Here is a 23692-nt window from a genome sequence, read left to right as displayed (position 1 = left end):
GGGAGGGAAAGAGAGAAACTGTCAAAGAATGGCCAATGCAAATAGTGAGATCACCTTGAACTGGAGGAAAGTTAGAGGAACAACAGCTCTTCCTTTCGCTGGGCCATTGGCAGGCGTGAAGTGTAGCCTTCTCAAATACCATCAGACATATCTCTCGTAAACCTTTCCCATCCCCTAGTCCAGGGGTCTCAAACACGTGGCCCACGGACCACATGCGGCCCGTCAAGCAGCCCGCGCCCCCCCCACCCCCGGCCTACCTCCGGGCCGGGGTGGGCAAACTACACCTTGGGATTGCCCCCCTCGAGCCCCACGCCACTCCCTGAAGCAACTGGCATCACGTCCCTGCGGCCGGGGGGAGGGGGAGGGAACAGAGGGCTACGTGTGTTGCCCTGGTTTCCAGGACCCGCGCCCCCCCCTGCAGCTCCCATTGGCCGGGAATGGGGAAGCGCGCCCAATGGGAGCTTCGGGGGAGGTACCTGGAGGAGCGGCAAGCAGCGCACGGAGCCCTGCATCCCCCCTTCCCCAGGGGCCACAGGGACATGGTTCCAGCTGCTTCGCGAAGCGGCGAGAGGCTGGGGCCAGGGCAGGCAGGCAGCCTGCCCTGGCCCCGGTGTGCGCCGCTGCCACCCCGGAGCCACTTTAGGTAAGCAGCTCCGGGCCAGAGCCCGAAGCCCTCCTGCACCCCACCCCCCAACTCTCTGCCCTGAGCCCCCTGCCTGTACCCCAATCCCCTGCCCTGAGCCCCCTGCCGCATCCCACATCCCTCCTGTACCCCAACCCCCTGCCCTGAGCCCCCTGCTGCATCCCACACCCCTTCTGCACCCCAACCCCCTGCCCTGAGCCCCCTGCGTGCACCCTCAACCCCCTGCTGCACCCCAACCCCCTGCCCTGCGCCCCCTGCTGCATCCCACACCCCTTCTGTATGCCAACCCCCTGACCTGAGCCCCCTGCCTGAACCCCAATCCTCTGCCACATCCCGCACTCCCTCCTGCAACCCGCACCCCAACTCCCTGCCCTGAGCCCCCGCCACACCCCTCTTGCCCCCTCTGGGGGCAGGGAGGGGTGGAGTTGGGGTGGGGACTTCAGAGAAGGAGTTGGAATGGGGGCAGGGAAGGGGTGGGAAGAGGTGGGGCAGGGGCGGGGCCTCATGGAAGGGGTGGAGCGGGGGCAGCGAGGGGGGGTGTCAGTAAATGCGGCCCTCGGGCCAATGAACTAGTCCTCATGTGGCCCTCCTGGTCATTTGAGTTTGAGACCCCTGCCCTAGTTTCTCTAGCTCTGTGCGTGTTTATGTGTGCAAATGGGTAAATATCATTCTCAACCCTGGAGGACTAGTGCCCATTCATGACACAGGTTCTACATTCCGCGGGTTTTTTCTTTTCTTTTCTTTTTTTTCCCCCCTGGGGAGAAGGTGGGAGGATTCTGGAGTTAATCCATTTTAAACATCCTACTTCCTTCCTTGTGCTCAAGACAATTGACTCACTGCTAAGTCCCACAGTAATGAGGGCATACTGTCTTTTCCGCGACTATAGTATTTCTCTATACCAGCCACCAGGAGGTTATCTCATTTCTACAGGAGGTGCCCTCATTCTGTGACCCTAGAAATTTGAAGCACTACATCTGTGATGCTCAGACACCTGCTGGCCCAATTTTAAAGTTCCTGTGGCTAGCCTCAAACCCAGCATTCCAGCATCGTAGCACAATGTGCTATCTACAGAGTCATTGCAACATGGCAGTTTCAGGACAGTGCTTCACTTTAGTTCTTGTAGGAACCATTCTCTTTGTCTTTGTGACATATCATAAATATATGAAAGAAAACTCAGAACCACTATTACAGAAACATTATCCGCAAACCCAACAATCTTCAGTGTGTGAAGAATATTAGCTTTGGCTTGGAGAATTCAGTTGCATCTCCTACATAATGACTTTCAGGTGTCATGATTACTACTCACATCAACTAAGAACAATTAGGCAAATAGCTGAATGCTACCGTATGTTAAAAAGAGGAAGAATAGTGCCGCTATAAAAACAGAAAGCCCTGCAGTTCCACCCCTCTTAGTAATAAGAAAAAATGTGATTAGCACAGGAATTAGTTTCTGCTTTGATTAAATCACTGAAATAGATTACTTTTAAGAAAATCAATGTGGGAATCCACGGAACTAATGAACCATTTTTGTTTTAGGGGGCAAATCTTATATCCTCCCATCCCAACACATTCTCTCTCTCTCTCTCTCTCTCTCTCTTTTTGAATGTCTGGATCTGCCTCAACTCCAGGAGGAAGGAGCCACTCTGTGGACAATAATGTTCTTCCTCTGAAATCAGGGTCTTCTTCCGGCAGCTTTCAGGGTAGCAGAACTTTGACATTGACCCTCTAAATGAAATGATAAAATATATACATTCTGTGTTGCCTTGTGCCTTGTGTAGTAATTGACACCAGTCTAAAGTTGGGTGTAAATTACCATTCTGATCTAGTGCTGATTTTTTATTCATTTTGCATTGGTATATGTGATGACAGTGTCCAGGGCAACAGATAATTTGTTCTAGGGTTTAAATATAGCAATAAAAGAAGTGCATTAATATATTTTTACTTGTCCAATTAGAAAGTCTCTCAGATAAAGGCTCCGGAAAATGCTCTTCATTTACATTTTCACAGCGACAAAAAAATAAATAAATACAAAAATTACATTCAAAGTAAATTATGGGCTGAGGACAGAAACTTCCAACAGACAAAGAAATTGTCAATTGCTGCAGGCATTATCTTTCATTTCAATGAAACAGTAACCACTGCGCGCTATGGATGGAGCAGCAGACAAAAATTTAGGGAGTTTTTCACAACCTTAAGGCCAGATTGTGATACTCTTACTCCCGTTTGATAGCAATTTACACCACAATTAATCCCATTACTCAGGGAATAAGATACAACTGCTTGTAAGCGTAACAGAATCTGGCTCTTAACGTTGGAGTTTGTATTTAGCTTGGCAGTTTACCATAGTCAGTGCTTGTAAATTTAATTTGGGGTAAATTACAAATTTGTGTCATGAAAATATGAACATTCCCAGTGAATGAACAAGCATAGGACTCCCCTGTGTGAGATTCAGTGTAGTATTCAGATCTTGTAAAATGCCACCTTTTCATTGGCACTGCTCATGGAATGTAAGTGGTAGTGATGAAGCTATCCAAAAGGGCCTGATCTAAAGCCTGCTGAGATCAAGGGAGAGATGCCCATTGTCTTCATTGAATCAGGCCCTAAGAGAGTAACAAAAGGATTATCTAATTACTATGAGGAATAGACTCAAACCAGAAGCCCTGTGTTAAAAAGAGATCAAGAATCTTTAGAAATGTGTAAATCGCTTTTGATAAAATGTTCGTTTAGCCTCAATATCTCTGTATATCAGAAGCAGGATAACTGTGCTTGATGGACTGATTCTCTTACCTCTGCTCTCACTGAGTACAAACAGAGTGCAAATCATAAAGTCCAGACCAGCAGGATAGATATCTATATCTTTCCATTTGCTGTATCGGAAAGAAGTCCCTGAGTCTAGACTATTTATCTAGAACTGCTTTCTTTATCAGTTGGTCACTGGAAGATCAGTTGGAACTGTTATATGCAAGCCTCTTCCGGTGGTGGGAGTTCTCTGAAGGTGTTACAACCTGAGTGAATTTACCTAATCACCCCTTACTGTTCTTAGTTTCTGGAGGCCCCGGGCCACACTTCCCCATGGAATTACATACAATTCCTGGCCCACAATGATACATAAAGAGATATAAAGGATAACAAGAAAACATTCTACAAATATATTAGAAGCAAGAGGAAGACTAAGGACAGAGTAAGGCCCATTATTCAATGGGGTGAGGGGGAGGAACAATAACAGAAAATGTGGAAATGGCAGAAGAGCTAAATGACTTTATTGCTTCAGTTTTCACCAAAAAGTTTAGTAGCAATTGGACGTCTAACTTAATGAATGCCAGTGAAAATGAGGTAGGATCAGAGGCTAAAATAGGGAAAGAACAAGTACAATTTACTTAGACAAGATAAATGTTTTCAAGTTATCAGGCCCAGATGAAATACATCCTAGAATAGTCAAGGAGCTGACTGAGGAGATATCTGAGCCATTATCGATTTTCTTCAGAAAGGCACGGAAGATGGCTGAGAATCCAGAGGACTGGAAAAGGGCAAATATAGTGTCAATCTATAAAAAGGGGAATAAGGACAACCCAGGGAATTACAGACCAGTTAGCTTAACTTCAGTACCTGGAAAAGTAATGGAGCAAATAATTAAGCAATCAATTTTCAGACCAACCTAATAGCTTTCTTTGACAGGGTAACAAGCCTTGTGGATGGGGGAAAGTGGAAGATGTGGTATATCTTGACATTAGTAAGGCTTTTGATACTGTCTCGCATGACCTTTATGTAAAACTAGGGAAATACAACCTAGATGGAGCTACTAAAAGGTGGGTGCATAACTGGTGGAAAACCGTTCCCAGAGAGTAATTATCGGTGGTTCACAGTCATGCTAGAAGGGCATATCAAGTGGGGTCCTGCAGGGATCAGTTCTGGGTCTGGTTCTGTTCAATATCTTCATCAATGATTTAGATAATAGCATAGAGAGTACACTTATAAAGTTTGTGGACAATACCAAGCTGGGAGGGTTTGAAAGTGCCTTGGAGGATAGGTTTAAAATTCAAAATGATCTGGACAAACTGGAGAAATGGTCTGAAGTAAACAGAATGAAATTCAATAAGGACAAATGTAAAGTACTCCATTTAGGAAGGAACAATCGGTGGCATACACACAAAATGGGAAATGACTGTTTAGGAAGGAGTACTGCGGAAAGGGATCTGGGGGTCATAGTGGATCACAAGCTAAATATGAGTGAACAGTATAACACTGTTTCAGAAAAAGCAGACATTATTCTGGGATGTATGAGCAGGAATGTTGTAAGCAAGATACAAGAAGTAATTCTTCTGCTCTACTCCACGCTGATTAGGCCTCAACTGGAGTATTGTGTCCAGTTCTGGGTGCCACATTTCTGGAAAGACATGGACAAATTGGAGAAAGTCTAGAGGAGAGCAACAAAAATGATTAGAGGTCCAGAAAACTTGACCTATGAGGGAAGATTGAAAAAAGTGGATGTTTAATCTGTAGAAGAAAAGACTGAGGGGGGATCTGATAACAGTTTTCGAGTACATAAAAGGTTGTTATGAGGAGGAGAGAAAAACATTGTTCTCTTTAACCTGTGAGGATAGGACAAGAAGCAATGGGCTTAAATTGCAGCAAGGGAGGTTTAGATTGCACATTGGGAAAAACTTCCTAACTGTCTGGGTAGTTAAGCACTTGAATAAATTGCCTAGGGAGGTTGTGGAATTTCAATCATTGGAGGTTTTTAAGAGTAGATTAGACAAACACCTGTCAGGGGTAGTCTAGATAATACTCAGTCCTGCCTTGAGTGCAAGGGACTGGACTAGAAGACCTCTTGAGGCCCCTTCCAGTCCTACAATTCTATGATAAACTTAATACAGTAGGATCTCCCAAAGATTTTGTAGGAAATTGCCACATTTGTCACAGGAATGACCTACGTAATTATAGGCTTGGCAGTCTGACATCGATCCCAGGTGAAATAATGGAGATCCTGATATGGGACTCAATTAATAAAAAAAATTAAAGTGAAGGGTAATATAATTAATACCAATCAGCATGCGTTTATGGAAAATAGATCCTGTCAAATTAACTTGATATTTTTAATGATATTACAAGTTTGGTTCAAAGAGGTAATAGTGTTGAAGTAACATTCTTAGAGTTCTGTAAGGCATTTGACTTGGTATCACGTGACATGTTGATTAAAAAAATAGAAAGATATAAATTTGACATGGCACACGTTAAGTGGATTAAAAGCTATCTAACTGATAGGTCTCAAAATATAATTGTAAATCTGGAACCATCATCGGATGTTTCTAGTGGGGTCCCACAGAGATCAGTTTTAGGTCTACACTATTTAACATTTTTATTAGTGACCTGGAAGAAAACATACAGTCATCATTGATAAAGTTTGCAGATTATACAAAGTTGAGAGAATTGTAAATAATGAAGAGGACCGGTCACTGATACAGAGTGATCTGGATCGCTTGGTAAACTGGGCACAAGCAAAAATATGTGTCTTAATATGGCTAAATGTATATGTATACATCTAAGAACAAAGAATGTTGCCATACTTACATGATGGGAGACTCTACCCTGGGAAGCAGGGACTCTGAAAAAGATTTGGAGGTCATGGTGGATAATCAGCTGAATATGAGCTCCCAATGTGATGCTATGGCCAAAAGAGCTAATGCAACCCTTGGATGCATAAACACGGAAATCTTAAGTAGGAGTAGAGAGGTTATTTTACCTCCGTGTTTGGCACTTGTGTGACCTCTGCTGGAATACTGTGTCCATTCTGATGCCCACTATTCAAGGTGTTGATACATTTGAGAGGGTTCAGAGAAGAGCCACAAGAAAATACTAAAAGATTAAAAAACATATCTTATAATGATAGGAACTTAACAAATAGAAGGTTAAAGGGTGACTTGATAAGTCTACAAGTAGCTGGGAACAATCTAGCAGAGAAAGGTATAACACGACCCACTGGCTGGAAGTTGAAGGTAGCCTAATTGAGACTGGAAATAAGTCATAAATTTTAATAGGGAGAGTGTTCCAGTGGTTAATTAATGTGCCAAGGGTCGTGCTGGATTCTCCATCACTGACAATTTTTAAAACAAGATTGGATGTTTTTCTAAGAGATCTATCTGCTCTAGGAATTATTTTGGGAATGTTCTATGACCTGTGTTATACAGGTTAGGTTAGATTTATCATAATGATCCCTTCTGGCCTTAGAATCCGTGAAATGAAAAGATCCTTGTTCCACATGTAGTCCCGTGAAATCAGTAGCACTACTCCCAGAGTAAGATGTGAGGAAGAATGGCAGAATCTGACTCTCAATGAAGAAAATGAAGTTTTGAGCCAAAAACAGAGGTGCCTGAAATAAAGGGATGCTTTTTGACTACAACACACTGTGTAGTCCTACACTAATTTTTCAAAAGTGTCCAGCATTGGAACTTCTGTTCCCATTGAACTTGATGGTAAAACTCTGGGTAATTTCAGTGGGAGCAGTTAGGTCAGTGCTGAGTGTATTTGAAAAGCCTGCCCTAAAAGCACAAAGGAACCACTCACAGAGCAAGGAACTGCTCATTGTGTGCAAAGGAGGCAAGATCTAGCCCTTAGATAGTTGCCTATAATAATTATTCTGGCTTACTTAGGGCTGGTCTACACTGGGGTGGGGGGTCGATGTAAGATACGCAACTTCAGCTACGGGAATAGCTGAAGTCGACGTATCTTATTTCGACTTACCTTGGGTCCTCACAGCGCGGGATCGACGGCCACGGCTCCCCTGTCGACTCCGCTACCGCTGCTTGCCCTGGTGGAGTTCCGGAGTCGACGGGAGCACATTCGGGGATCGATATATCATGTCTAGACGAGACGCGATATATCGATCCCCGATAGATCGATTACTACCCGCCAATTCGGTGGGTAGTCTGGACGAACCCTTAGTAACTACAGCTTCTTTCTTTTTCTATGTGAATGAGATGTAATTAGATCTATTTCAAGCACTTGAAGCGGGAAACTTCCTTCCACATCTTCTGTATCTTTGTATGGTAGTGGGGAGGAGCAGACTCCAATCAAGAAGAACTGCTGAATTTTTAACTATTTCTTCAGCTTTTCTTCCTTCTCTCTACCCCTACTCCACACCACATTTCAGAGATTGCTAACTTCATCGGTTTTGACTATATCATATTTTCTTACATCTTCCCTAGCTGGCAAAAGTAAGGAAGGAAGGCCAGGGATTAAAGCTGTGAGAGAGGGGGGAAAAACAGATTTTTTTTTTTTATAAATGTGTTTAAAAAAAAACAGTTGTAAAAAGAATCTGCACTCAGAATTATAAAACCAAAAATCACAGATTTCCATGTATTAGAAAAAAGAGGGCTTTCATTCCAATGAATTTTTGAAAGTATTTTGTCATTTTGCCACAGAAAATATGTGCAAAGCAAACATGTAGAGCTTGAACCAGAAAAAACTGGAACATTTTTCCCCAAGAGATTTTTGTTTTAGTCATGGGTCAGCAATGAAAAAACTGTTTGTTTCTCTCTCGATGTTGGTAGGTAATATTCCTCTGTGCACAACAGCTGCTTTCTATTGGAGTAGATAGTGCCTGTAACATGTATGTATCAAAGGCATTTCTGTGCTTCTAATCACTGTAATGTCTGTGCACCTTGTATACTTTAATGAGTCAAGCCTCAGAACTACCCCCTTTAAAGTAGGAAAGGGGTATTGACAGGCTGGAAAATAGACATAGAAAGGTTAATGCAAAAATTTTCAAACTTGATTTCTGAAATATAGTCTCCGAAATCCATATTCAGGCCCCTAAATAAAAGTGGCTTCATATTCATAGGTGCTGAACATTCACAGTTCCTAGTAACTTCAACTGGAGCTGTGAGAGCTCAGCAACTCTAAAAACCAGATTGCTTTTATTTAAAGGCAGACTTTAAACACCCAACCTTCAAAACATTGCAATAAGTGACTTGCCCAAAGTCACAGAAGAAGTCTGTGGTAGAGCCAAGAATAAAACCCAGATCCCCTAGCTTCCTGTCACGTATTGGCCACAAGACCATCTTCCCTCTATGTGCAAACATTACAGATCAGTCCAATCAATGTGATATTCCTCTTTGTTAACAGTAATTTCCCCAGGACAATAAAGCAGATTATTAGCAGTGGGCAGGTGCTCACATATCCATCCTAACAAGGGTAGTATTCAGAAGACCTGAACAAGGGGCAGTCACTCCTTTAATCATTAATGAAACCCTACACCAAGATGTCAGAAATTTAGTACTCCTGAATGTAATCTAAAAAGCCATTTGCTCTTATTGTTGTAATCCATGTTCTCTTTTCACCCTCCCACTCCTTTTGTTTTTCTTATGTCTGTTTGTTATATCACAGCTTTATTAAGTGTACGTCCAGACTACCCGCCGTATCGGGTAGGTAATATTCCTCGGCGGGTAGCGATCAATTTATCAGGATTGATATATCGCGTCTCGTTAAGACGCGATATATCGATCCCCGAACACGCTCCCCGTCGACTCCGGAACTCCACCGGAGCGAGCTGCGGTAGCGGAGTCGACGGGGGAGCCACGACCATCGATCCCGCGCCGTGTGGACCCCAGGTAAATCGATCTAAGATACTTTGACTTCAGCTACGCTATTCACGTAGCTGAAGTTGCGTATCTTAGATCGATCCCCCCCCCCCACCCAGTGTAGACCAGCCCTTAGATTGTAAGCTCTGTAACTCAGAGATAGGTTCTTCTGTATGTTCTGTAAAGTACACACTAAACTCTGGGGCAAGTAGTGGTAGTGGTAACAAGGGATAATCATTCTTCTAGTGCTTCTGAAAAGGCCCTGGCGTGACCAGTAGCTTTATACTTAATAATTCCAACCATTCCACCTCAACAGTTAGCTTAAAATTTCCAATTTTCATGAAATGAATCTGAAAATATCAGTTCAGGTGAGAGACAAGATGGGTGAGATAATCTCTCTTATTGGACTAACTTATGTTGGTGAGAGAGACAAGCTTTCATTACACAAAACTGTGTCGCTTGAAAGCTTGTCTTTCTCACCAACAGAAGTCGGGTCCAATAAAAGATATTACCTCGCCCACCTTGTCTCTCTAATACCCTGGGACCAACATGGCTACAACAACACTGCATAGCTTCAGTGACAGACAAGTAGGTACCATTTGAACAGAAGTGCCCTAAGGCATTGAATAATGCATGATATTGGTTTGTCACAGCCCTCCCCTCCACTAGTTTAGAGGTAATAGGTGTGAGGCTCTTACTAATTTCTGGATACTGTTGGCCCTGACTTGCATGCTTCCTTACTGCTATGAAAAGGATCGGTATGTAGACCACTGACACTTGGTTGAAGACATTATTCAGATTAAGGTCATGATTCCCAGTTCAGCCAAAGAGGGCAAGATGCAAACCCAAGGAAGGTGACTTGCCTTTGTGCCCCTGACCCTGAGGCTGTGAAACTCTAATCTACATCTGCTATTAATCGCTCCCAGGGACTGTTACAGTGGCCAAACATCAGCCAGGCCTCACCCTTTGTTTTCTGGTTACTTCTCCTGCACCACCAGCTGGTGGAGGGGGTAGCCAGGCCCCGCAATAGCAGCTCTAAGCCATTGAAGATACCTTCTACCCAGGGGGAAGCCTCTGGGGTCCAGTTATAAATGGGAGTTAGACCAGCTTTGTGCTGCCAGAGTGGTGCAATGTGTCCTAACCAGGTGTTAAATCTTTCTTAATACAAATTCGGCCAAGTGAGGCAGTCTGATATCATTTTCATCCATGTTTTCTGCCATTATGTCCAAAGCAGGCAATCTCGTTCGTGAGTTCTGAATCAGCAAGATACTTAAGCACATGTATAACTGTAACCATGTGTGTAGTCCCAGTGAAGTCAGTAGAAACTACACGTGTGCTGAAATACCTGGATGAATTATGGCCACATACCCTAGCCCCCACATCTTGTGAAATAACATTTGCCTTTGCCCCTTATCGAAATGTTCTGCAGTGCACTCTTGCTTCTGGTCAGGGTTACAGAACTAACTGAACCGTTGACCCCTCTCTAGTTTCACAGATCCAGGGATGAATTTGACAGACTAGGACCGCTCCTGCTCCTACTGATAGCTCTGGCAAAACTCACATTGTCTTCACTGGGAGAAGAATTAGACTGAATAGTTTTAGCAACCATTGCCAGAGGCATTAGCAAGAGCTAATGCTAGAGGCATCGCGTGGTGCTAGCGGCATTACGGCTAGAGAGCACTAGGCAATGCTGTAGTGATCATGGCCAGAGGCATTTGAAAATACACCACTAAAGGCAGGTTCCTCTGTGTGCTGCATAGGACTTTAGCTACTCTATTTAGCCACAATGCTTTTCCAAATATAGGAACCTGTGAGCTGCTGAGCACTTTCAGCTCCCTTTAAGGTGTGGAATGGAATAATGAGGAGCTGGTGCTCCTCACCATTGCAAGTTCAGACTCAGAGGAAGTGGCTCACAGGAAAGGAAAGGAAAAGTTCTGTAATATTTGCTATACAGTGGCTAGGGCAAGCATAAGCTTCAATTGGTTGAGCACATAGATCTAAATGTCAAATATCTAGAATATTTTCCAAATGCAAGTGGGATGTCAAAACTTGAGAAGAGTGATATTTATTTTTAAAAAAACAACAAAATGTGTAGGTTAATTCTTACAAAATATTTGATCGGAAACAGAACCAAAATGCCACGAACTTATTTGAGAGACGGAGAAAATGTCAACAGATCTGAGGCTGTTCATTATCGTGAGAGCTAAAAATTAGACAGGGAATTACAGACAGTAACCTGAAAAGCAACAACAGCTGAAAACTTTGTGTGGCAGGCCTGGTTTCAGATACGTTTTGTAAAGCACAATTGAAAAGTGAAACATAGATTGGTGGGCAGTTTATGTTAAGGAAACAATAGAGGAGTATTGACCAGCATGGGCTGTTAATTTGTTTGATTTGATTTTATCCTCCAAGCACATTAAAGTCCAAGCACCTCTAAACTTTGTTATACTTTTGTACATCATCCTTGCATGCCAGCGTTTGCCTAGAAACTCACCCTAAGATGTCAGTCATTGGAACTATTTCATGTGGAAGCATTGCTAAGTAAATTCACTAAATGCCTATTCATCCCAGTAAGATGGAGAACCACTGAAGCAGCAAATGTGAAAATCTGCACAGCTTACTATACAGAAAGCAGTTTTCTGAGGCTGCCAAATTGAGACACAGAGTCTGACCCTGGGAGGCATTAAAACTCACATGAGTGAACATGGAAGGAGGGTCTCAGGCTCCTACAATCTAGCCATTTAGGTTGGTTGATAGACAGATACTCCAATTGGTCTAGACTCAATCAATGGTTAACTTGGTCTTTATTCATCCGTTCAGTAATGAACTGTTACCTATGATGATGGGAGAGTTTGTAAATATAAGGTACTTAGATGTTTTACTAGTTCGATAAAGTCCCCAAGTTAATACTACTGACTGCATAATTTTAGAGCATTTTATATAGGGAACTTGTTTAACTTGGTTTGATATGGCTTATAAAAGTGGAATGTTTGCAAGATGCTGTACCAGCCACAACTGTTTTATCTCTGACTTGACTGGTATCAGTTGCATTATAGACCATTGCCAAAAAGGGGCTTGTATCTCTTATTTTTAATGTCCTGTTTATTGAATCTGAGTCAGTAGCTGAAGATCCATCTATTCATTAGAATTTTCTCAGTTTTCCTAAATATGTTGAAGTAGATAAATAAAGGAGGAAATGTGTTTGTACCTTTGTTGAAGTAATAGGGAACCACCAGAGCAGACTCAAATACATAAATTCTTGGACATTTAGGCTCAAAATTTGAAAACTACTTAGGATTTGGATGCCAAATAACTGATAAAATAAACGGGAATTAGCCATTCAAATTCCTTTGTTCCCATTAATTTTATTGGGAATTTGGCGTCCAAATTCTAGGTAATTTCAAATTGTCATCCTAAATGTCCAAGAACGTATTCCACGTTTACACGCCACATTAAGTCATATTAAATAAGTTCCCTGTATAAAAAGCTTTAAAATTGGCATTGAAAATCTCAGTCTTAACCTTTTTATTTATGGGAGAATACTGCACAAATGCAGAATTAATGTCCCCCACAGATATTACTTTTTACCCCACACAAAAATTGATCAATGCACCCCTTGCGGGCAGTGGCAGGGGGCAGAGGAGGTCCCGTCTGGTTCAGGTGTTAGGAGCAGCTGAGGGAGATGTAAATCACCACCTTGTGGATGAGGCTGGGCTCTCTTAGTCCCTCTCACTCATTATCACAGTGCGCCTGGAGCCAGGGAGGACCTAGGCTGGGGACACCCCTGCTGGTGGCTCCTACCATGCACCGGGCTCCAGCTGCTAATCCCAACTGGAGTGGGGGGAGTTCCCCTGCCCCCGCACAAAGCGGCCAGGGCTGGGTCAGACCCACCCCCAGGAACTTCCTCCAGCTCCAGGAAGCTCTGCAACCCCCACATTTCCTGCCCCATCGCTCCCCGTCTGCAGTGACAGGATCACTGCATGGGGAGCTGCCCCCCGGCTGTCCAACCTCCATGGATCTGGACCACCCCACACCCACAACTCCTCTGCTGAGCCCCACTCCCTGCTGAGCCCCCTGCACCTGGACCCCCACCCCACTGAGTCCCAACCAGCTGCACCCGGACACCCACCCTACCAAACCCCACTCCCACAGCACCCGGTCACCCCCGCTGCACCAAGACCCCCTTGCCAAGCCCATACCCCCACACTCAGACCATCCCTGCTGAGCTCCAACCACCTTCACCTGGATCCCCCCACAGAGTCTCATTCTTCCTGCACCCGGAACCCCTCAACAAGCCCCTGTGCATCCAGATACCCCGCCCCCACTCGGACCCCCCACTGAGCCATCCACACCCAGGATATTTGGCTCATATACTGAGCACATTTGAAATAGAAATCACTGAGAGATAATAAGCATGCCTTTCTTTCTAGCCTTTCTAGTAGAACCGGTTTGTAAAGTTCAGCAACAAAACGCTTTCAGCAACATTGGCCTTTGTAGAGGAAAAGTCTGCATTAAAAATAGTGTTACAGTAATAGTATCTTAAAACTATGCCTTGAAGAGTCCAAAGGGTCTCAAAATAAGAAATAATAAACATAAATAACTATAGAAGACAGATTTCTCTACCTGATTTGCAAATTTTTTCTTGTTTCTTTCACAGGACAAATGATCAGCTAGTAGCATTCCTGTCCAGGTATCGCAATATGAACTTCTTGAAGTCGCATGGGAGGGACAATGCAAGGTAACATGACTTCTCTTAAGTTTGTGTTGGGCATGACAATAAAAGTTAGACAGCATGGTTACTCCCAGTATGTGTGGATGAAGGAGTCCTGAGTTCAGGAGACTGGCTCCATGAAAACTGATACTGTGTCTTGGGAATAGTTGTGTCTCTCTCTTGAATGGCTGCTCCTGCATGTTATCTACAGAAGAGCATTGGTGTAGAGAAAGGCGTAGAATAGAATGCTGCTTACTCCACACTCCTAGGTAGAGGCGGGTTGCTGCATCAGGTGGTGTACTTACGGTGGGGAGCTGAGCACAAGAGGTTTTCTTTTGTTCTCAGTTGTTTCTCAAACAGTCTAAGCAGTTTTACATGTGCAAATGATCGTTTTCTAACTCATTTCTGTGTGCAGCAAAAATTGTATGCGGTGTTGTTATATCTGTGTTGGTCCCATGATATTAGAGAGACAGGGTGGGTGACATTAAGAGCAGTTGGTCCAATAAAAGACCCTCATCCACCTTATTACTGTAGCAAAAATTGGCAGTTTCACCTCCTCTGCTCCAAGCAGGCATCGTGAATACCCTGTCATGTCATGGGGTTGGGGACAAACAGAGAAGGGAGAATTAGTCCTAAATATCTGTCTAGAATCGTCACAGCACCAAGCTGACATGTTTCTCTGAGAAGTGTCTGTAAAACCCTTCCAAAACCTGATTTTGAGCCCCCACACTACCATGCTGCAAACAGTGACGTCCTTCATGCAGCAGAAGTTCGCTATCCTCTGCTAGTCATAGCCATATTGGAAACAAACCTAACACCCTCACCAAAGAGGTTTCTACAACACAGCTATACAACATTTTTTCAAGCAGCGTAGAAGTCATACACCATGTTAAATTCCATGGCAGAGTTCTATTGTGGTATTAGGTTCTATAATGGATTCTTTAATAGAGTTTTATACTGGATCAATCACAAGTTACTGGTCTTGATGCCAGAATTACTGAAAATCTCTGACATGTGTTATGTAGAAGGTCAGACTAGATGGCCCTGGCCTTAAAATCTGTTAATCTATGGATTCCTTAATAGGGGTCTATCATGATGATGGAGCTCAAGACTAACAAAGAAAAATATACTTTTCCCTTTTTTCATGTTTATAAAATCAAGCCTTAATGTTAGAGTAGGACTTTAAGAAACAATAATAAAACTTTGCATTTATGTGATGCCTTTTCCTCAAAGGTCTTAAAATACAATGTAAAGGTGGATATTATTATTCCCATGTCACAGATTATTGAATCCCTTCAGTCCCTTATTTTTATAGTTACCCCCATCTGTAAGTCGTATGTTAATTTAGACCCCAATCTTGCAACCAATTCCATTAGCACAGGCTCCAGAGACTGTGTGAAGACTCATTGACTTCAGTCCTATAGATTCGATTGCAGGTTTAGCAAGCTAAATCACCAGGTCCGGGTCATCCTCTGTGTCCTGTAAGGTGCCTGCCACATCTTTGGTTATGGTACAGAAAATAAATAATAAGAGAGCAAGCAATACATCCAGGGTCACAGAGCCAGCCAGTGGGCGAGTCAGGAATATAAACCAATCCCTTGACTGCCAACCTGCTTTTGCTGTAGACTTACAGCCTCCCTTTTGTCCTTATTTAGATGAATTCTTCACAACGTTATCATTCTCGTAGTGTTGTGTATGCAGGGCTTGTATTGCATTTGGTACCAAAATATATTTGAGAGGGAGTTATATAAAAACAAGTCAAAAATATAAATAGCTTTCAGAGCATATTCCCGGGTTTGGAAATACAGCTCTTCAGTGTGATTGACAGGCTTGGCTCTAGCTGGCAGTACAGTTAAATTGGAAAAGCAATGGAAAAGGTTAGGGAGATGCATTCCGTCGCTTTAGCTTTTCTGCTATTCTTGTGCACCTGATTATCCCCAAACGTTGCAGCTAGCTAACTAAAATAACTAATGCATTATGACATTCATGCATAAAGCTGGGTTTAAGATGCCAACCTCAGCTGGGACTAGAACAATTTAGATCAATTAAATGCAGTAATTTGTTATTAATTTAATAATAAAATGTTCTAATGTGCCACTCGTCCTCTCAGAAGAATAATATCCCATTTATTAGTTCAGCTGTTGCTTTTGAATGTGTAAATATGTAAATGCCTTTTATCTTAATGTGACCATACACATTTTATTTTTACTCCTGACATGGTCGTATTAACGTTCCAGTTCATCGCTAGACATGGAAGGTCTTTGACTGCGCAATCTCACCTGCACGGAGGAAATAAGTATAGGCAATGCTTGAGTTCCTTTTGCCTTCTGATGTAACAGCTGAAAACAACATATTACAAGAGCAGGTGTAGTGTTGGCACCTGGACATTTGCATTAGGAGCTTCAGGCAGACTCAGATGTAGCATCCAAACAAAACATAATCTCAGAAAATGAAAACTAGTTCCCCTCTCTATTGTGCTGGGCACTGGGCAGATGCACAGTGGGAGGAATCTGCCCCATCAGGCATTAGTGTGGAGGACTGGAAGACCTTTGCAGCTGCAAAACACGGGCCCCTGTTTGGCTCTGTCCATACCATCCCCTGCATGCTGAGATCATGCATCCCCCAAACAGCCCTCATTCTGGCCCCACTCCTTGGGTACCAGAATCCCACCAGTTCCATTACAGTGAAGCCTCTATGGATGTGGGAAGGATTTGCCCCTATGGTATGTGAATTATGACAGTCTTTGGGCCTGATTCTTTGTTGCCTTGTACCTTGTGTTGTCATTGTAGCCCATATAGGGGGTGATATGACCATGAGGTTAGCGGGATTCAAAAAGAGGATTAGGCCTTACATGAATAACAAGGAGAGGCAGAGTTATACTAGTAGATATTTAAAACAATAAAGAAGAGCTAGAAACCTTCCAGCTTCAGGGTGTGAGTCAAACTCATAACTATTGGGGGTTGGAGGAAACTTCTCTTGGTGACCTTATCCCATAACTGACTACTGCAGGGTTTTTTCCTCTGAAGCAACTGGTGCTGGTCATTGTACGAGCCAGGATACTGGGCTGAACGGACCACTGGTCTGATCTACAGTGGGAATTCCTGTGGTCCTAGGTGTTTTCATCAAAATGTGAAGAATCATTAATACAAGAGTGCAGTATTTAAAACACAATTAGAGCAAATTATAATCCCTGAGGCTACCTTTTTGAATTCATGGGTGAATAACAGCTTCTAAACAATAAGCTTTTCATCTGCTTTGTAAACAGCTGCCTACACTCTGAATTTAAAGTCACCATAGTCTGGTTTGTACAATGGAGAGTGAGGGAGAGAGAGATTAAAAAACACATCTTAAAACTGAAATGCTTATACCTCTCAGTTACAACGTAGTTTGTATTCAAGCCATGTAGACAATCAGTACATGTTTTACTGCCAAATATGGATAGAAACTAGGATTCCTTTTATAGAATGAAGTTTTCTTTTAGTTATGCCAAAGTCATTAAAAAGTACATCACTCTGATTTTCCTTTAGTGGCTTCAGAAAAGAAATGGAGGTGGAAATGTCTCCTAACTCAGCAGGAGAAGCATTATTTTCTTAGAGAACTGGATGTATGAAATGAAATTACATACATTGGCTAGAGTTGTTACATCGCAGTTAGTGGGCAACACTTACATTTTCTTCTCTTTTCAGCATCTTAGACTATTAAAAGCAGAAGAATAACTCCGTAGTTTTATAAGCTATTACAACTTGGATCACCCAGAAGATTTTTTTGACAGGAGCGGCACCTGGCTGGTGTATTATAAAATACAAAGAGAGTCAAATGTGACATCTTCACTGACAGTCAGGAAAAGACATTTTTTTAGAAACCCTGCCACAATAGTCATTTGGGGAACAGTGTAAACATGCTGTGATTGTTGGATGTTGTTAAATCTTAAGGGAATTGGGAGCTCACAGGCAGAATGGAAACAGTTCGGAAAAGTTCCATTCATTTTTTTCTGTATTGTTTTATAATTTTCTTTTTGTTTTGGATGTTTCCCCTCCCTCTTGTGTCACATATCCCCATCTGTAGTCTTGAGTTCTAGAAAACAGATAGACATCCCCTCTTGAGCCATTTAGTAGGCATGTCCTTAGGGTTTTCAGCATCCAGCAGTAGGAGCCAATCTTATTCTCACTGGCAACATTAGCACACTGTGATTCAGGATTGGTTCCCAAAATCCTCCACATCTTTACATCAGATGTTTAGTGAGGTAGGTGCCATTTTCCAACATGGCACATGATACTCTGGATACTGTATATTGTGTTAGGTAAATGGACAATATTACCTTTGTTATCTATTTCTAAGCAGCTAACCCGAATACTGGAGAATAGAACATCCAGTAATTGCTGCTGTATTACTGTTCTTATGAAGCATCCATGTAATACCCGGCACTACTAAGTACTGTACATAAAGTGCAATTTACTGTGCCTGATGCAAAAATATTTTTAACCACTTAGCTGCCGGAAGCCATTACATTCGTAATAGTTCTGAGGTACCAGAGTATTTGTTCAATGGCTTACTTAGCTGAAATTTCACACCACACACATTTCAGTTAATTTAGTACTGTATCATCCTGAAATACCTTGACTAGAAAGGTCTATTCATTGCCAGTTGGAAACATAGTCCAATATTTGTGGACACAGTATATCAACTGAAATAGTAACACTCTTCTTATTATGCAAAACATGTGCATTTAAAATTTTTATACCTTACAGCTAACTTTCAGATACCCATACTCCCCATTGCTTCATAATCAGTGCTAGAGGTGACATAAAAACTGCTTGTCTTTGACAATTTGCCTTCTCATAGCTTTTTCATTTTACTCTGTTTAGAAGATGGTGATCAGAAGAGCCCAGTACAAAGGAAAACAAAATAGGCTGAAAGTGTGGGAAAAAATAAAGTAAGATCAGCTCAGATGTCCTCACAGGAAAATAGCCTGGGATTGTTTTTAGTAAAGTGCTGAATGAATTTGGCTTGCGAGTGCAAAAACAGTATCAGTCACCAACCCAGATAGGTGATGTGATTTGAAGTCTTGCTAGAAAATATTTTATTGTGCACAGAGAAGAAGGGAAAAGAAGAATTACTGGTGGAGAGAAAGCAAAAAGATTACATGAAATCTTTTGTGCCCGCTACTTAACAACTAGCTGCTGATTTCATTTTTAATTGTATAAACAAATAATACTTTGTGTTTCCATAGTATCTTTTCACTCAGCAACCTGAAAGCACTGTATAAAATAACTGAGTACAGCAACACCCCTTCAAGGAAGGCAAATATCATTATCCCCATTTAACCCACAGGTAAACCATGAGCTTGTGCATGGTGAGTTTGTGTGTGGCAAGCCAGAGCGTGAATCTACATCAAAGAGCCTAGTAGAACTTCTAGTGCACTGTAGCCATAAGCGCCGACTCCGTGGGTGCTCCGGGGTTGAGCACCCATGGAAAAAAACCAGTGGGTGCTCCGCACCACCGGCAGCTCCACAGATTAGTGCCTTCCGCCCGCCAGCGGCCCCACCGATCAGCTCCTCCCCCTCCCTCCCAGTGCCTCCCACCCGCCGGGAACAGCTGATCCACGGCATGCGGGAGGAGCAGGGGCAGGAAGAGGTGGGGCAGGGGTGGGGGTTTGGAGGAAGGGGTGGAGTGGGGGTGTGGCCTTGGGTGGAATGGGATTGAGCAACCCCGGCAACTAGGTAAGTCGGTGCCTATGACTATAGTAGAGTCCACACAGCAAGTTAGTTCGTGGTGAGTTGATGGTATGGATTCAGACCCTGGCTTGCTGTGTACTAAATCACCATGTAGATGAGCCCTTCGTCACAGAAAGGTTAATAGCCTGATTTTGGAGCTTTGGGTGCTCAACATCTCTGAAAATCAGTGTAGAAGTGACTTGCCCAGAGTCTCACATTGAGTCATTTGGAGAGCTGTGAATGTCGCCCAAATGTCCTCACTCCCTTTCCCCTGTTCCAATCATTTGCTGTGCAGATGCCAAGATGATGAGCACAGTATAAATACCTAGATAAACATTAAAAATAGTCTGGCATTGGGTGGACGTATGAATACTATCTACACAACACTTTTTTCTTCAAACTTTCTATCAACGTGCCCACCAGTTGTGCTCCATCAGTGGCAGCCTTGATGGGAGCTAGTGTAGACTGGGCTGTCTGTGTTGCATAGCTAGATGACACGGTGCTTAAAACTGCCCTATCGGTAATCTAATGCTCCGGACTTGGCTACTGCTCGTGGAGCTGCACTGCTGAGAAATGTTACAGGGTGGGGGAGAACACTAATATAGAGAAGGCCATGTAGTGGCAATTAGATACTTAACATTCGTATTTGATGTTATTTGACCTGTCTCTGCGGTAAAGTCACACTGCACTACATATGCTTCATTAATAGTTGATTTTGTCCTAGCAGTCTTGTTTATTATTAGGGACAGAATGCTAAACATTTGCATTGTGTGCTCTTTAAGATTTTTATTCTTTTAACCTCTGCTGTTGTGTTTTTGAAAACATCTCATTAGTGAAGAATGGTGGAGAAAAGGCCACAAGACAAGAAAGACTTGGAATGTTCCTCTAAGGCCACGTATACAGAAGGGAATTTTAAGAATCAGTGCTACTACTAGTCCAGCTGCATCAATGTAAGCTCTGGTAGAAGCCATTGTACAAAAAAAGCTCTGGCGGTTTCCAGGGTTTAAAAACATGCCTCTGAGAATTCTTTTCTTTGTGCGAGGGAAGACTCTGTTCCCTGACCTGCAACCCTAAAATGTTGAGGAGCTGTGAGAACTTCCAAGAACTTCTTGCCTTTGAAAGTTTAATTGCAAGAAAATGGAAAATAAGATCTTTCAAAAATAGTGCAAGCTAAATCTTTGGAAAAGGTGGAGAAGGAAGAGACTTTAGAAGACTTTCTCCAAGCCAGAACTTAGGGACGGGATGTGGGAACAGAATTAGATGAATATATTGGGCAAATTCTAAGTGTATAAAAGAAGCAGGAAAAAGAAAGTAAGACTTTTACTGTACAGTTGGACAAATTCAAATATAACCGCACAGATCTCTTATAAGGAATGGACTAAAGGTGTGTCTTGGTGAACCTTTGATAACTTTCCAGGATATTCTAAGCTCTGTGGATATTTTATTGCAGTAAAGATGTCATTAATTGAGATGGGTCATGTGGATCATATTATTTTCACAAGTAGGGAATATGTTTGGTACTTTGAAGAAACAAAATCAAAAACTGTGCATTACCTTGCAGTTTTTGCCTTTAATTAATGAAAATGAGCTAAACCTTAGGTGTCCTGACTTTTGTAGCATTGGACCAAATGTCTGCCCAAAACCCGTTTGCTCAGTAAACATGGACCATTTAAACCATGGCAAACAGGTGGTTAGGAAATACTCCCAAAAATCTGTTAGTTTTCTTTTCTTTTAATTATCAGTGCCAACCTGTTTAACTTGAGGAATGCTTTGTACTTGGATGCCATGCATTATTATGATGGATGTCAGGACATAATTAATATTTAATCTCTAATCATTAAAGCAGATTTCATTTTCTCTCGTGTTGTTTTAAACTTACATATTTATCATTGTTTGATTTTTCCCTTTACTTAATCCAATTATAACAGCTGTGTCAAAATGATAATTAACATCACAGTTGGTATTACCCTCTTTGGCAAGTTTGAGTAGAATGTTTTCAGGAGGCTATCTTTGCTTTTTTATTTTGTTTTGCTTCTATTTTTTCTTTCAACTTGTATTTAAAGTCTCATCAAAATTAGCAGGCAAAGCAACATTAGGTTTTTCTAAATGTCTGTTAATTGCAGAAATAATTAATATCTGTCAGTGCACCCCCACCCAAAAAAGGTGTCAAGGAGACATATTGACATTTTGAAAGAACTTTCTCACTGGAGAAACTTTCAACTGTATCTAATTTAAAACATAAATCCATGAGCCTTTCACGTATTTTCCATAAATATTTTTATGTTTCTTAATTCCCTAACTCTGCCCTGACAGCATCAAGCACTATGTATTGTTCCCTTACTTCGCTAAGATTCTATTTTTCTGAACTATCACCCAATCATTTTCCTCTTATACAAATCCCCATTTCTAATTTCTTCCTTTGAGAAATCAGTGCTGTAGTATAATAACATTGGGTGGTGTGCAGGGCCAGATTTCCAATTAGGCACAGTAGGTAGGGGGCACTGGGCAGTGGGGGGGTTGGTGGGAGGTCTGTGTGTGTTGCACACTGGGCAATGGGAGGGTCTAGATGGGGCACTGGGCAGTTGTAGTGATGGAGCTGTGCGAAGGGGTGCCTAAAAGTAAAAGTAGCAGGGTCCCCCCGCTGCCCGCAGCGGTTCGGAGCTCCAAGCACCGTCAGGTGGCGAGGGCCCCACCGTGTCTGAGCAGCGGGTGACCCCCACTGTGCCTGAGCAGCGGGGAGGACCCCACAGCTCCGAGCCACTGTGGGCGGGAGGGGACCCCTCAGCTCTGAGCCGCCACTGGCGACGGGGGGGGGGAGCCTGCAGTTCTCAGCTGTCGCGGGCAATGGGGGGAGCTCAGAGACGGGGCCACCACATCTGCCCAGCCACCGGGGTGCCTAGGGACGCGAAAGGTGTAAATCCAGCCCTGGTGGTGTGAGTGCGTGGCAGGAAGGAGAGGTAATAAGATGATCTCACTTAATAGTGTTCTTTTAACCCAATTACATATCTCTCATGATATTTGTTGTTAGCACAGTTCTTGGAGTCAAGCAATTATGTGAGAATTTCAGCTTTCATTTAAAAGAAGAAGTTTCTAGCCCTTGTGGTTGCTGAGAAAAGCTTGACGTGTGACTCAACTCCACCTTACGCCTCAGAAACCAGAAGACAAATTAAAAGAACCCAACATTTGTTCGTTTTTTTAAGTCTTGGGATTGGCTGGAAAATTTCATGATTTTTTGCAGCCTGACCAATAACGTTTGAACATTTTGTGCTGGAATGCTATTGGTAGAATTTCCTTTTAACCAGATAAGTGTCTCTTCCCATGTCATTTTCTCTTCCTCCTTTACTCTGCCATGAAGTCTTAAGTACTGGATTTGTGGCATCGCATAAACATTTTTAGCAGTGTATGCTGTGCTGTCTAAGGCTACTTCTACACTACGAGGTAGGGGTATGAGTCCCCTGCTTGTATACACTTACTTGCGCTTTCTCATCAAGCTAGCATGAGTATAAATAGCATTATAGCCATGGTAGCATTGGTAGTGGCAGTGGAGGCACATCTTAGCTATGTTGAGTGCGAATCCACCTTAAATTTGCTAGTCTGTACTCGGCCGTCTCAGCCATGCCTTCACTGCCACTACTCATACTACTAAGCAAGGGAATCACACCTATAGTTCATAACTCAAGTCTTTATAACCAGGGATAAACCCAGACCACCCTGCTTAGATCTGAACTTCTCAACTTCCTCATGTTTATACCTGGGGGTTTGGTTCAAGATCATCCCTATTTATAACTGTTCATGAGTCACACAGAAAGAGAAATGAGGCTGTTGAGGAATAAGCACAACGCCATACATAAATCCTTCCAACCACAACAAGTGGGTTCCTGAAAGTGACTGGCCAAGTAAATGTGTTTTTGTTTTTGGATCAGTTGAGCCAAATCCTGCCCAGATTCATATCCATGTAAATCCTGATGACTTCAGTGGGATTGCAGGGTGTATGAATCAGGACAAGATTTGGGTCTTTATTTTTTATTCTTCAAGGGTGAAATATATG

At 42.7% G+C, this 23692-nt stretch overlaps 1 protein-coding gene across 1 annotated transcript in view; it reads left to right on the top strand.

The window, feature by feature from the left end:
- The window catches only part of XYLT1 (xylosyltransferase 1), a 316864-nt gene that overhangs the window by 240953 nt on the left and 52219 nt on the right, over positions 1 to 23692 (top strand). Inside the window, exon 6 of the mRNA XM_029911280.1 lies at positions 13877 to 13957. Within this exon, the coding sequence (XP_029767140.1) occupies positions 13877 to 13957 (81 nt within the window). The remainder of the gene's footprint in view (positions 1 to 13876; positions 13958 to 23692) is intronic.

Source organism: Terrapene carolina, unplaced genomic scaffold, assembly GCF_002925995.2.
Source record: "Terrapene carolina triunguis isolate 2854851 unplaced genomic scaffold, T_m_triunguis-2.0 Scaffold93, whole genome shotgun sequence".
Classification (NCBI taxonomy): domain Eukaryota; kingdom Metazoa; phylum Chordata; order Testudines; family Emydidae; genus Terrapene; species Terrapene triunguis.
This window is presented reverse-complemented; position numbering and strand designations above follow the sequence as displayed.